At 35.7% G+C, this 13551-nt stretch overlaps 1 protein-coding gene across 1 annotated transcript; it reads left to right on the top strand.

Annotated features, from left to right (window-relative positions):
• The first annotated feature begins 9498 nt into the window (after positions 1–9498).
• On the top strand, positions 9499–10736 carry LOC131311090 (ethylene-responsive transcription factor ESR2-like). Its single transcript, XM_058338418.1, has one exon. The coding sequence runs from the start codon at positions 9613–9615 to the stop codon at positions 10726–10728; it is 1116 nt and encodes a 371-aa protein (XP_058194401.1). The 5' UTR covers positions 9499–9612; the 3' UTR covers positions 10729–10736.
• The last annotated feature ends 2815 nt before the right edge of the window (positions 10737–13551 follow it).

Below are 13551 nucleotides of genomic sequence, written 5' to 3'. Positions count from 1 at the left end.
TCTTGTAGATAGATAGACATGGATTCAAGAGACAGACGGGTACAACCCGTGCTATTTCCACAGCTGCAAAATTTCAGACTTGTTCCCTCTTCGGCTGGACCCCCATTCATGAATGAACCGTTAAATTATTAATATTGTTGCAGTTTTTAGTCCCCGTGTGTGTGTGAGATTATAATTATTTTCTTGGCCCTTCAACCGGGTCAATATCTACTGCTGATCCAGTTGCGGTGCCAGCTTAGAGAGGAAGCTGAGGCTTTTGGCCCCCAATTCTTTGGGCATGAGGAGGGTCCCAAAAAATATAATTTATAGTTTTAATTGTAACATGTCCTTGATCGTTTGACAACTAAGGTTTAGGAGTTTGGTTCAAATCTCCACCCCTTAAACTTTCCTCATCATTTTGAAAAATTTAGCTCAAAGATGCAGAGTTAAATGACCCCTTATTAGAACTTTCACTTCAGACCCCAAATATCTTTAAGTCGACACTGTCGAGTTGTTTAGTTTGTTAGTAATGAATTCTTGGCATTCTTTTTTTCTTTTTATACTACTGGAGTACTATCTTTTTTCTTAAATATTGTGGGAGTAATAACTTCCTATGTCTGTTAGGATTATATATTTGTTACTCCCTCCGTCCCTTTTTAAGTGTCCTACTTCGTAATTTCAACTTATTAAGAAAACATTATCATTACACTTTTCACATCAATTTTTATCTCAACTTTTCTTACTTATTCTCTATGGAGACATCATCATTACACTTTTACTTACTTACTTTTCAAAATGGAATATACTTTTATGGGCAAAATGAGAAATGTACCAACTTTTACCCACTAACTTTACAAAATGGATACTTATTAAGGGACAACCCAAAATGGAATACTGGATATTAAAAAAGGGACGGAGAGAGTACTATTTACTATATAGCACGTCATGAATCATGACAAGTACTAAATTGTAACCAAGGATATGCCACTCCTGTTTACAAACTATGGTTAGTATGAATTCGTGTTTACAGATATCCTTGGATCCCCTCTCTGTTCATGGCATGGTTGTTTAGACTTGTTTTAGTTTCGACCCAACACACGACCACACAAATTAGTAATAAAACCAAACAAATAATGCCTCCAGCATAGACATGCTTCCGTTGAGCCAGAGAATAATCTGTAGACATGCTTTTGTAGTGGATTGATAATGTTCGCATCTATTTCACCGATACATTTGGTGTTGCGATGACGAGTAATTATTCTTGGAAATCGAATATTGGTCGTGATACTTGAGCATATTTGTTTATATTTTATACACTGTACACGTACAATTTTGGTTCGATTGCCGAGAAAATGGACGTTGAGAAAAGATATTTGATGGCTTTAAATCCAGAGATGAATGTTTAGACTTGTTTTGGACATGAAGTTTGGGGCTTTATTTTTCAAATTTTTGATATATATATATATAGTAGTAAGAAATAAATTGTAGGCTCAAATCCATCCAAAACTGCATCCAAATCGATCTGATTGAACAACACTCACAGAGGGGTGACGGAAGGAAAAAAATGACAATCCACCACTAGTAGATCGGTTTCCAATCTGATTCATCTAAAATAAATTTGCGGGCAGCCCTACGCTACTGTGCGGCCCATGAAATTAATCGTACGGTATATGCTTTGGAATGAGAAACTCGAGCTATATAGTACTATATGCAAAAATTGGGGCATTGGGATGAGTAATTGAATCTAAGGGTCCTTCACTCATGATTCTCCTCATCTTTACATTTGCTGGTATCGAAAAAAGCTGGCTATTTAGTACAGAAACTACTCTCCTTGAGATTGGGCCCCTTGAGATTCTATTCTGACAGGATCTTCCCTATTGTCGTCGAAATCTAAAAGTCCCTTCTCTTTATTTCCCTTTGATTTTGGCGTCTCAACTTGTCGAGAAACTTTTATATGAAAAAAAAAGAAAGATAAGAAAATAGGGGTTGGTGGTGTCTCCCTCACGGACCCGGGGCTCTGTTGTGCCACGAAGCACAGTATTCTTACCCACATTTCAAACGGTACCGTTTTGGAGGAAAAAAAATCCAAGGTTTCATATTTTTAATTTTATGGAGCAGAAACGTAATTATAAGAGCTTTAGAAATAAAATTTAATTATGTCTCTTTAGAATAATATGATCAGAATAATAAGATCTTTACACTGGTTCAAACGGATTAAAAATTGGAGCAGTTAATTTTTTAACTGTATTTTTAATATATAAACAGTCTAAAAAATTAAGTGCTCCAATTTTTAATCCGTTTGAATAAGTGCAAAAATCTTATTATTCTGAACATATTATTCTAAAAAGACATAATTAACTTTTGTTTTTAAAGCTCTAATAATCATGTTTCTGCTTCACAGGATCCTAAATAAAGAACAAATACTTAATTATGAGAGTTCTAGATACAAAAGTTAATTATGATCCTTTAGAATAATATGTTCAAAATAATAAGATATTCGCACTTGTTTAAACGGATTAAAAATTGGAGCACTTAATTTTTTCAGACTGTTTATATATTAAAAATACATAACTGCTCCAATTTTCAATCCGTTTGAATCAGTGTGAAGATCTTATTATTCTGATCATATTATTCTAAAGAGACATACTTATAATTACGTTTTTGCTCTTTAGGATTGCAAATATGAAGCTTTGGATTTTTTTTTTCCTCCAAAACGGTACCGTTTGGAGTGTGGGTAGGAGGTACTCTGCCTCATGGCACAACAGAGCCCCCGCGTCCCTTCCTCACGTCCGTTTTTAATTTTTTGGTCATTTTTTTCGATCATACTTTGATTATAGGTTCCGTTCATTTTATATGAAACGGAGATAGGCGGGATGGTGGTGTCCCCCTCAAATTCTCAACTCTCACCGTCATTCTTTCTTAAAATACTCGATCCCGTTTTCTTTGGGTTTTATTTCTAATGTACTATATAATTCGATTTTTAGTCAGATTGCGAGCATCTTGATTATATCTGGGCCATGAAGTTAATGATTGTACAAGACCGGGCAAATCCTTCAATAATTTTTAGATTTGAAATGTTTGACCTCCATTAACATTTAAAAATCAGACTTTATAGAGGACAAACATTGTATCTTCCGTATTTTTTCATCTTTAGCAAACCTTTTTTGACTTCAATTTTTTTTTAATACTTTTTAAAATTCTCACCGTCGAGATCAACGATCTGATGTAGAAATTATAAGGAAAAGCCAAAAACGTAACAAGAACTGAAGTTAGGTTTCCTCAAAAACAATCAGTATACCAAAAAAAAAAAAACCTTAAGTATACCGATTGTTCTTGAGAAAACCTAATTTATCCGAAACTCAAGCCATGTTTCCACTAACAATTTTGGACAATAAATTGTGAATTTTTAACTTGTTATTCACACTAAGTAACAAATTTTGCATCTCATCTACAACTTATTGAAAAAAACTTGACGCTTTTCAATAACTCTCCCTTTCAACAAACTTAAATTTTTTCAACTTTTTTTTTTGGTAAATAATTTTTTTTAACAACTTATTGGTCAGTAGAAACAACTTGATATTTTTCAACAAGTGATCATTAAGTTATTGTCTACCGAAAACACCCCCTCAACCTATCCCATTTTGCTAAGAGAAATAAGTACTTATTTTTTAAATTAAAGACGATGTATTATGAGAGAATGACCAATCTCTTAAAACGGAAATATGTGCTTAAAAAATACTAAGAAATATTAGCGGAACGGTAATAACCATGAATTAGAATTTTAAGCGGTAATAGGTAACCGAAGCAGCAGCAGGTAAACCTCGCCAATTTCGTACCCGGGGATTTAGATGATGGTGGTTGCACATTACTTTCGCCCCTCCCCCACCGTACTTAATTTTATCGTCTAAAAGTGTTTTTGACAATTTGAATTTTAAAAACTCTTCCGGGAAATAGTTCACTTTCCGCTTGAAAAGTTTTTTTAAAAAATTTGGACAATTGATTGCAGAGACAGACAATACGATTGGGGAGTGGTGAAAATGAGCGGTGGGCGCATATATAGCATCGCTCAAGATTAGGGTTTTTGTCCTAATCCCCTCGAAATTCCCTATCTTTATCATTAATCAAAACATTTTTTTATGCGGTACATGTCGTTGCTCCAAAAGCAAAGAATAATTTCTCATTTCTCTGTGGAAATGAGTCGAACTTGCGAGCCCAGAGAATATATGCTACTCCCTCCTTCCCAAAATGATTGTTCGGTCCGCAAAACGGAGTGATAAAAATAATGCAATTTTTTCAAGAAAAAATTCAAATTTTTTTCACAAATTAAAAATACTCATTGATATCTAGTAAGTTGTTAAAAAACTTTTGATTTTTTCTTGCAAAAACTATATTATTTTTAACATCCCGTTTTGCGGACCGGACAAACATTTTGGGACGGAGGGAGTATCGTATTCCCACCCTACTATAATTAATATCGTGTGTTATATGTCAAACACCTACGTACAAGCAAAGTCAATAGTAGTATTTCATAGCAGTTGTGCATGCTTAGATATTGATATCGACATGATTAGATATTTCTCTATCTTTATCATTGTAAATTCACTTAGCCACCGTACACTTATTGCAACTAGAAATATGAAGGGTGTTTTCAGTAGTAAAAAATTTATAAATTTTTATTTGTGGTTAAAAAATTGGTAGGTGTTTGCAGTAGTGAATAAGTTGTTGATAGATTTGTGAGCAGTGTTACTGTAACAAAAACAATTTTTGTTGACAACTTTTTTGTTAGTGGAAACGAGATGGTAAAATGTTGAAATTTTTTTATTACTGAGAACGAGATGGTAAAATGCGTTAAGTTTTAAGTGTTTTCTTATAAATAAGAGTTGGTTATTGTGAATTATTTTCCTTTTTTTTTTGTCTTATTAAAAACATGCATTAGTTTCATGATTTGGAGTTTTTATTTGCCTGAGCGAGAGAAATGTACAAAGAAAAAAATAATCATTGAAAACCTTAAAAAGTTGACAGCACGCAAATTAAAATTATCTGAAGAAGATGAGTTGCATGTATCATATTCGTCTTTTATGAATCCTTTTAAGTTTAATTCTTATTATTTACTACTTCGTACTTCTCTTGCCGAGATGAAAATTTTAATCCAACAAATTTACGCTGGACCAAGAAAAGTACTCCTGCGCTTCCAATGTGTTAGTAGTAGTTTTTTTTAGAACACCGTGCTATTTTAAAATTGCTCATAGCTCTTAATTTAAAATAAATCTCGTGATATTTAATTTTGTATAGTGTAATTATCTAAGATCTATCAAAATTACTACGAATTAAAAAAATAAGCAAAATTTTCATCTGACTAAAATAGAATGAAAGAAAATAAATTACAAGCTAATTCTTTAAGTGATGACTCGCTAAAGAGTCCAACCCACCTGAATTTGAGAAAGAGAATGTACATGAAACTTACAAGTTCCAAACTGAATATTATTGTATATGAATTAACTGTTATGGTTGAGAAAGTGACGAAAGGATTTAGGACTCAGTGTTGAGAAATTTTTTTAATGTAATAAGTGAAAAAAGATAGAGAAAGAGATTTATTTAGAATCGTGTAAAGGTGTAAAAAAAAAAATTTCTCAAAACTTGCAAGTGAACAAAGGTTGTTGTTGGTGCGTAACGAAGAAGAGAGAGAGAGATTAGGGTTCATTGGTAGACAAGTTCCCTTCGTTTTCTGACCTTAGACTTTAGGGTACACCCCCAGCAACAACTTTTTAGTCACCATCGATCTACCAACAGAAGCTAATAAACCCTCTTCCAATTCTTTTTAGAGACCCCTGTTATGAAACCCTAGATCAGACAAGGCCATGTGATTAAACCCAATGGTTTTTCTCTAAACCCCCAAAATAATTACCATTTACTATGAATAATGCTCCTGCGATTATGAGTTTTGGTACACCACGTTTTGTACTTATTGTCTCTCAAGTCAACTTCCAAGGCCTTACAGTATTTTCCTAGGTAATGTGTCAATTTATTACTTGCTAGAGGCAATTGCTTTAGCTGATCAGATTACCAAAAATATTCCTAAACATTGAAATGACTACTTGTTTTTTTTTGTTTTTTTGGAAAAAGGAAACCGTCGTGCTATCCACACAAACTTTAATTGCACATATCGCAACGTAGGATTAATTCGCCACGGATTCCACACAAACGATTCGAGCCATTCATTTATATCTGGGGAACATTCTTTAAATTTCGGAAGATTCTCCATGTATGAATAATCAAAGTTGATTCTAGTTTGAATATTCTTCAATTTTGAAGAATGCAGATGACGTATGATTGGAGTGTTTTACAATTCTTCATTTTGAAGATTTGAAGAAAGGTTTTGAACAAGTGAAACTTTTAAGGATGCTCTTAATTAAAAGATCATTAGTTATTTCTTTACATATTAGTGCGAAAAGTTCCAAACCACGGGCAAAAATAATCAATTTTACGAAAATTTTAAAATCAGCGCAATAGATTAACAATAACAAATGTGTTAATATGTAGATTAAAAAGTACACAAAAATATATGTTTTTGTTATTTTCTTATACGCTTGGGCTGACAATAGGAAAACCGATTTTTTAAATCCAAAAAAGAAACGATTTTTTCAATGAATACAAATCTGAACAGAAGAGAAACATGAATTTAATGGGAAGTCCGATTGATGTAGATTTTCATGACTTGTTTTTTTTCCTTTTTCTTTTTTCTTTTTTTTTCAAAATAATAGGAGTACTCCACTACTCGTAATAAAAAAGATCCAAAATAATGCAGCTATTTATGCGTCTGCATCCAAGACGTCCCTTCCGACATGGCCGTAATTAATAGGCGTCGGGATTTTCGGGCAAGGCTCGACAAAAAAGTTGCCCAATTTAATTAATTAATTAATTAATTTATGTCCCTTTTCACTTTCTGGGGAGTTGAAACTCTCTCTCTCTCTCTCTCTCCCTCTCTCTCTCTGAGTTCTTGTGATTATCATTCTGAATGATTACACTGGCGGCGGGCAGAAGTTGTTCCTCCCCATTTGGTGTATCTCAGTACTTCTTTTCTTGGTCCTTTTTTGCCCTTTTCTTTGCTCACTTCGTCCCAAATTCTTTGTCCGATACGTAAAACAGAGTGTTAAAAAAATAATACAATTTTTGTAAGAAAAAATCAAAATTTTTTCAACAACTTACTAGATATCAATGAGTACTTTTAATTTGTGAAAAAATTTAAATTTATTTTTAACACTCCGTTTTACGGACTGGATAAAAAATTTGGGACGGAGAGAGTATTTCATTGTTATCCCAAAGTCTTTTTTTTTCTTCCAAAAATTCTAATCGCAAAAAAGATTTGCAGGGAATCACGCAAGAAACTGCTCAATTCGCCCCTATAAATTTAAAAGTAATACTTACCGATGTCTATTAGAGCTAATTTTTTATAGAGCCCTATAAATTAATATTAAAAAATTTATGGATATTTTTTTAGATTTTTTTAAGACCTGAAATGAGACCAAACACATTTTTCTTGCTAATTGCAGGGCTCTGATCAGATTGAAACTCTACGATTAATCGAGATGCATATATAATGATCAAAACAATAGAGTTACACACACAGATAGTGGTGTGAACATGTCCCTTCATGTGCGGATAAAAAAAAAAAAAAAAAACATGTCCCTTCATGCCTTGGATGGAGATTAGTATCTGTTTTCTCTAGTTTTTCCGGTTTTAATTAGGTTCTCCGTAAGTAGGTGATGAGATTGAAACCCTTCGATTAGTCAAGGTGCTTGTATAATGATCCAAACACTAGAGTTGTGTAAAAAAAAAAATCTTTCTCTAGTGGTGTGAGGCATGTCCCGTCATGCCTTGGATAGAGTCGAGGGTTGTTTTGGATTAGTATCCTTTTTTTTTTTCTCCAGTTTTAATTAAGCTCTCTGTAGGTAAGCGGTGGGATTGGAATCCTATGATTAGTCGACGCACACGTATAATGTTCCGAACACTAGAGTTATCTTAAAAAAATCTTCCTCCAGTGGTGCGAGCATGTCCCTTCATGCCTTGGATGGAGTCTAAAGAGGGTTGTTTTGGATTGAGTCGCTTCTGCGTCTATAAGTATAGAGCAAAGAGGGGATGCAATCACCACGATATCACAACTCCTCCGCCCGTGCACGCAAAAAATATTGTACCACTTGAAAAACTCTAGAAACTTGAGAAATAGTTAATGATTAAGAACGGATAAATAAATTTAGTAGGAAACAGTTACATTTTAACCTTTTTTTTTTATAGTGGATATCGAGATTAGCTTTCGTACATCTTAATTAATTCTGAAGTTTGTTGAGAATGATGAAGTATTACATAATTTAATTTAAGAGGTGCATGACGCACGCGACAAAAAAATGGAGCTCATTATATTTTCGCTAAACGAATAATGACTAGCATTATAGTAAGCAAATATGTAGAACAACAATACTCTATTGATCTCCTAGATATTAGTTGAGATTCGCGTAAGTTAGTCCGGCCTGACGACCTGAATTTTGATAAAACCTCTGTTGACCACATTTTTTTGAACATATTTGGCGTATGACATTGTCATATATTTTACAGATATATAAGTAACACTTCATATTATATCCAAAATATAATAAGCAGACATAATCAAATTTCAAGTAATCATTCAAATAAAGAAATTGCGCATACATTCATAGCCATAGGTGGGTGCATGTTAATGGTTGTGATTCAAGTACTCGTATTTATCTAATTATTAGTACACGCCTATATACTCATTGAATGTGTGTAGTGTGTGTACGGTCTGAGTGTGTAAATATGTGTGACTAAAGACTCGTATTTACCCATTTACACTCGTAAGTGTGTAGACTCTACACACACTTCGTAAAATGTAGTGTGTGTAGGGCTTACACATTTGTTAACTTAATCGCAATAAAATTTTTCTCAAAACTTCCTTGTTCTCGTTACAATTCAAAAATATTTTTTTAAAATTTTTTCCCTACTTTCAATATTTCTCTCTCTACTTATTACCCCTACTATTTTTCAAAAAAAATTTTAAACACCAATCCACAACATAGCATTTTATTCACTCCCAAAAATATAAAAAATACCCCTAGTGTGTAAATGGTGGTGATTCGTATTTTTGATATGGAATTTTCGTCCAAGTAAACCCCGTTCTGCTTTCTTTAAAAATCTTCTTTTTAAAAGGTAAGGTAATTTCAAACTTAAATATAATGAAAATAAAAAATTAATTTTCAATTTTTTTTGCACCGTTTAAAAAATCTCAATAAAATCTATCAAACAAGGTCCTTATTGGTAGAAAAATTATTTGCGTAAATATATGATTTTTGACCTTAAAATTTACCAAAGTGGAACAATTCCTAAATAAAATTTTCTCTCTCCTCCCTCTCTCTCTCTCTCTCTCCATGCGTGTGAAACTGGCTATAAATACAGCCTCACCGCTAACCATCTAGCTGCATTATTCTTCACCCACACCATAGTCTTGAGCAAAACACCAACCCCTCTCTCCCTCTCCACACATCCCACTACATTCTTCTCACTCTTTCCTCTCTCTCTCTCTCCTAATTCACTTCTCGCAACCTCTTTCTAAACAAACAACAAATGGAAGAAGCACTTAGGAGACTCAACGGTCTGAGTCACGCTTCCGAGCCCGACCCAGTCCAGTACCCCACCACCACCCTAAAACGCTGCACCACCACCGCCACCGCCGCCAACAAACGCTCCCTCAAAGACCCACCCACTTCCAGCACCAACCAGACGCGCTACCGCGGCGTCCGCCGCCGCCCGTGGGGCCGGTACGCCGCCGAGATCCGCGACCCCCAGTCGAAGGAGCGGCGGTGGCTCGGCACCTTCGACACGGCCGAGGAGGCCGCGTGCGCCTACGACTGCGCCGCCCGGGCCATGCGAGGCGTCAAGGCGAGGACCAACTTCGTGTACCCGACCTCCCCTTTGCACCACCACGCTCTCCCCGAAAACAATCTCATCCCTCCGTTCTTCGCCTTCAAAAAACCGTCCCCGCCGTCGATGGCCCGAAGCATGATCCCGTCCACTAACTTTTCCCATTTCTCCGGCGGCCCTCACGGCGACTTCCCCGTGCCGCAGACCCAAAGGAACAGTAACAACAGTTTTCTGCTTCGTGACGGCCTCACCTCCTCTTCCACATGCTTGACGCCGCCAGTTTACGAAAATATCCCTCCGGGTTCTTCCTTCCACAACCCCTCTCGCACTAAAACTTCTTCTGCCCCTGGTGACAACTTTGGCAATTCGTCCCTCGTTTTACCAAATATCCCAGACCATCAAGAAAGCTACAATGGTACCCCTGTCGATTTGGCTCTGGAAAATGACGAAATAGACGGCATGGATTTCTTTCAATCGGAGCAGTCGGGTTCGGGGCTGCTGCAGGAGGTTCTCAACGGGTTTTACCCGAAACCGCAACCCAAGAAGTGTGAGAAGTCGAAAACCCAGAAGGGGGTGAAGCAGAATATGCAAGCTTTTGGAGAGTTGAAGGGAGCTGAGGGTGGGAGTTTTAATGGGAATTTGGGGGTTTACTTTGACAACATGAATGGGGGATTCGGGTCCGAGTTGGGTCACATGGGCCATAATGATTACCAGCCGGGTTTTCAGTTTCCGGCGGCGGCGGCGGAGTCGGTGTTTGGGGGTGGTTTTCAGTACTCGGAGCTTTTTGGGGTTTTGGCTGCTAATGTGCAGAATGCTTGAGGGGTTTTTCAGAGAAAAATTTGGCTTTATTATAGTTTAAACAGTGTTTATGTCCTTTTTAAGGTTATTTTAGGCAATGAAAATGGTTGTAGTACTATTACTGTATTATGTGCCTGCTCGATCAATGAAAGATTTTGTGGTTTTTGGTTCAAGGTTTCCTTGTTGCTTTTGTTTAGGCTCCTTTGCATGCAAACACTCTCAGACTCTCTCCCTCTCTGCATCTGTGTGACACTAGGGATGGCAACAGGACGGAGTCGTAGCGATGGCAACGGGACGGAGTCGAATGAATAAAACTTCGTTAAACAAATCTTGTGTTATATACCACAACCGGGAATCAGCACGGGAAATTAACGTGTTACACATCAGGTGTTCCTAGACTTTTTGTTAGCATAAGCTGATCGTCTAATTAATTGTTTTTAAGGAACAGTGTTTCTGGAACACCATCCGACACTCTTTTGTAGAAACGAAGTAAACACATTTCAAGTTTTGGTGTATTTTTTTGGACATATACGTCCTACTTAATTTCCAGAATATTCTATGAATGCAATATTTTTTTGTTCTCTTAGAAATGAAATATCCATTTGCCAAAGAGAACGTTTTCCCTGTGTATAATTTGAAAATTAATCAAAACCATAAACAGAAACGTAGGAAGATTTTGAAAAGCCTTTTATTCGGTCGAGAAGAGAAAATCTTCTTTACGCAGGTGTTGTAAACACTTATTTACAGCACTCAATGAAAAAGACTCTCTTTGGTTAATCTACGGACTTCTCTAAGAGGAGAGGGAGAGGAAGTGGTTCAGATTATTGAAATTAAAAATTAAACATGTACCGTAACGGATTATCGTAATCATTAGGCCTACTTAAACAGTAATGTTTTGCTTGTTCGTATGATGGTAACACTTATCATCAATATAGTTTTCACATAAAGTAGTAGTATTTTTTTTTGGTGATGAAGACTATCCCGATAAACCGGATTAATCTCTCCATCTCCTCCTGCAGTCTTTTCCACACATTTGTGCGAGGTGAGGTGGATCTAGGAATAAATCGTTATCGATGGGAATTGATTCTACGAACATGGGATAGTAAGCCCCGATGAGACAAGTCGATTAACCACTGCAACAACTCCCTTGATTCAACAATTCTTTTTCTATCTCGGTTTATATTTTCCTTTGAATTTCGTAACTTTTACAGTCCAGATTTACATTCCTCTTGTTGGAGAGAAACTTATTCACGGTTCCGCACAATCTCGGCCTCTCATTTTGGCAATCAATGATTGAGATATGCTTTTCAATTTTGACCGATCAAAATTGATTTTCAATCCAGACCGTTCAAAACACTTTTGAACGCGCGCGATTGAGCGCCGCAAACTTTATTTGCCGGTTGCTCCGTATAGAAGTTTTTTTTCCAAGTACATTAGTTACCGATCAAAGCATTGGCAGTTAGAGAGCGCCAAAGAACTATATATATTCTTTAAATGGAAAACTACTTTCGAAAATAGCCTTTCATTAGGTCAAAATAGATAGTGAAGACCAAATAAGTTTTTACCTTTTTTCCCTGGGAATTAAGGTGCAAAAATGTAACGACCCTTGCCAGCTCAATTCCTAAATAACAGCTTCTCAGACTTGATCGTCTCATGAAGGATTCGCGCGAGCACGATAAGCACTTCAAACTTGTCCATTGTTTGCAAAACCCAAGCACTTCTAGTTGCGGGACACGTCCCACACTTCCTGTTGATGTCAACTCTGGCTTATCTGCTAACCATTAGCCTATCAAAAGGCTCAGAACTTATAACTCCGGTTAATTAATTATAATTAGTGTGTATATTCAATTGGGGGATCGTTGGTTGCTGAGATAAGATTCGAGCCGTTAGATGTGACAGCTCGGAGGTGCGCAGCATGGCGCTGCGCAAACCACTGCACAGCACGGGGTTACGCACACCACTGCACAGCACCAACCCGAAGTCCGAGATTATCTTATGGATTACCCACATTTCAGTTTTATAGCCTATGTGGGACTATGGAGGACTTCCCAAACAAACACTCATGTGCGTATTTACCAAAAGTCTAAGAGCTTTTTTTATTATTTATTTTTATTTTCCGACTTCAAAAAGTAGTTAATTTTCGTCAAAAAATTTTATTAAGAGATTTTGGAATTCTATGGATTCTTCGAAGCTGAAAATGGTCTAAAATCTGATTATAAATTAAGAAGTTTTGTTTGGTATGCTTTTCGATACATATTTTAGATTTGAAGTAACCTAAAAGTTGGTTTTCTACTTTTTTTCCGGTCAAACGGAAAAAAAAAATGTATAAATTACTAATTCCGCAGATATAAATTAAAATATGTTTATCTCCTACAAAATATGCTAAAATCTACTATAATCTATAATCTCTCGCAGAATCTAAAGCTATTACATAAAATATGCGCAAATACGTTCTTAATCTCTTTAAAAAAGGAAAATGCATGATCACCTCCCTTATGTAAGTTGATAATGTTTACTGTGCCATAATATTCGAGAAAAGTGTACTGATAACTATGAAAATGTATTGCTATCCGTTAAATGTGTACTAAAATTCCTATTTGTTTGTTGGTATAAGGATATTATCCACAGCTTTAACAAGAGCCATTTATAATTTGTCTACTTTGGTTTAGATTATTAGATCAGCTAAACCACTCAGAGAGGGTCGATAAACAAGCAATCAATTTTTTAAGTATTAATTGAATACAGTAGGTTGTAATCATTATATTCATAAATGCATTTTTAAAGTGTTTCCAAAAAAAAAAATTGTTTAAGTACGATTTGCAAACTAATGGGATTCAAAAATAG

This window comes from Rhododendron vialii, chromosome 12a (genome assembly GCF_030253575.1).
Source record: "Rhododendron vialii isolate Sample 1 chromosome 12a, ASM3025357v1".
NCBI classification, from domain to species: Eukaryota; Viridiplantae; Streptophyta; class Magnoliopsida; order Ericales; family Ericaceae; genus Rhododendron; species Rhododendron vialii.
The sequence above is the reverse complement of the archived record's forward strand: the minus strand, read 5'-3'. Positions and strand labels throughout refer to the sequence as shown.

Coding starts and splice junctions, on each gene's coding strand:
- LOC131311090 (XM_058338418.1), top strand. CDS start 9,613: ATGGAAGAAGCACTTAGGAGACTCAACGGTCTGAGTCACGCTTCCGAG.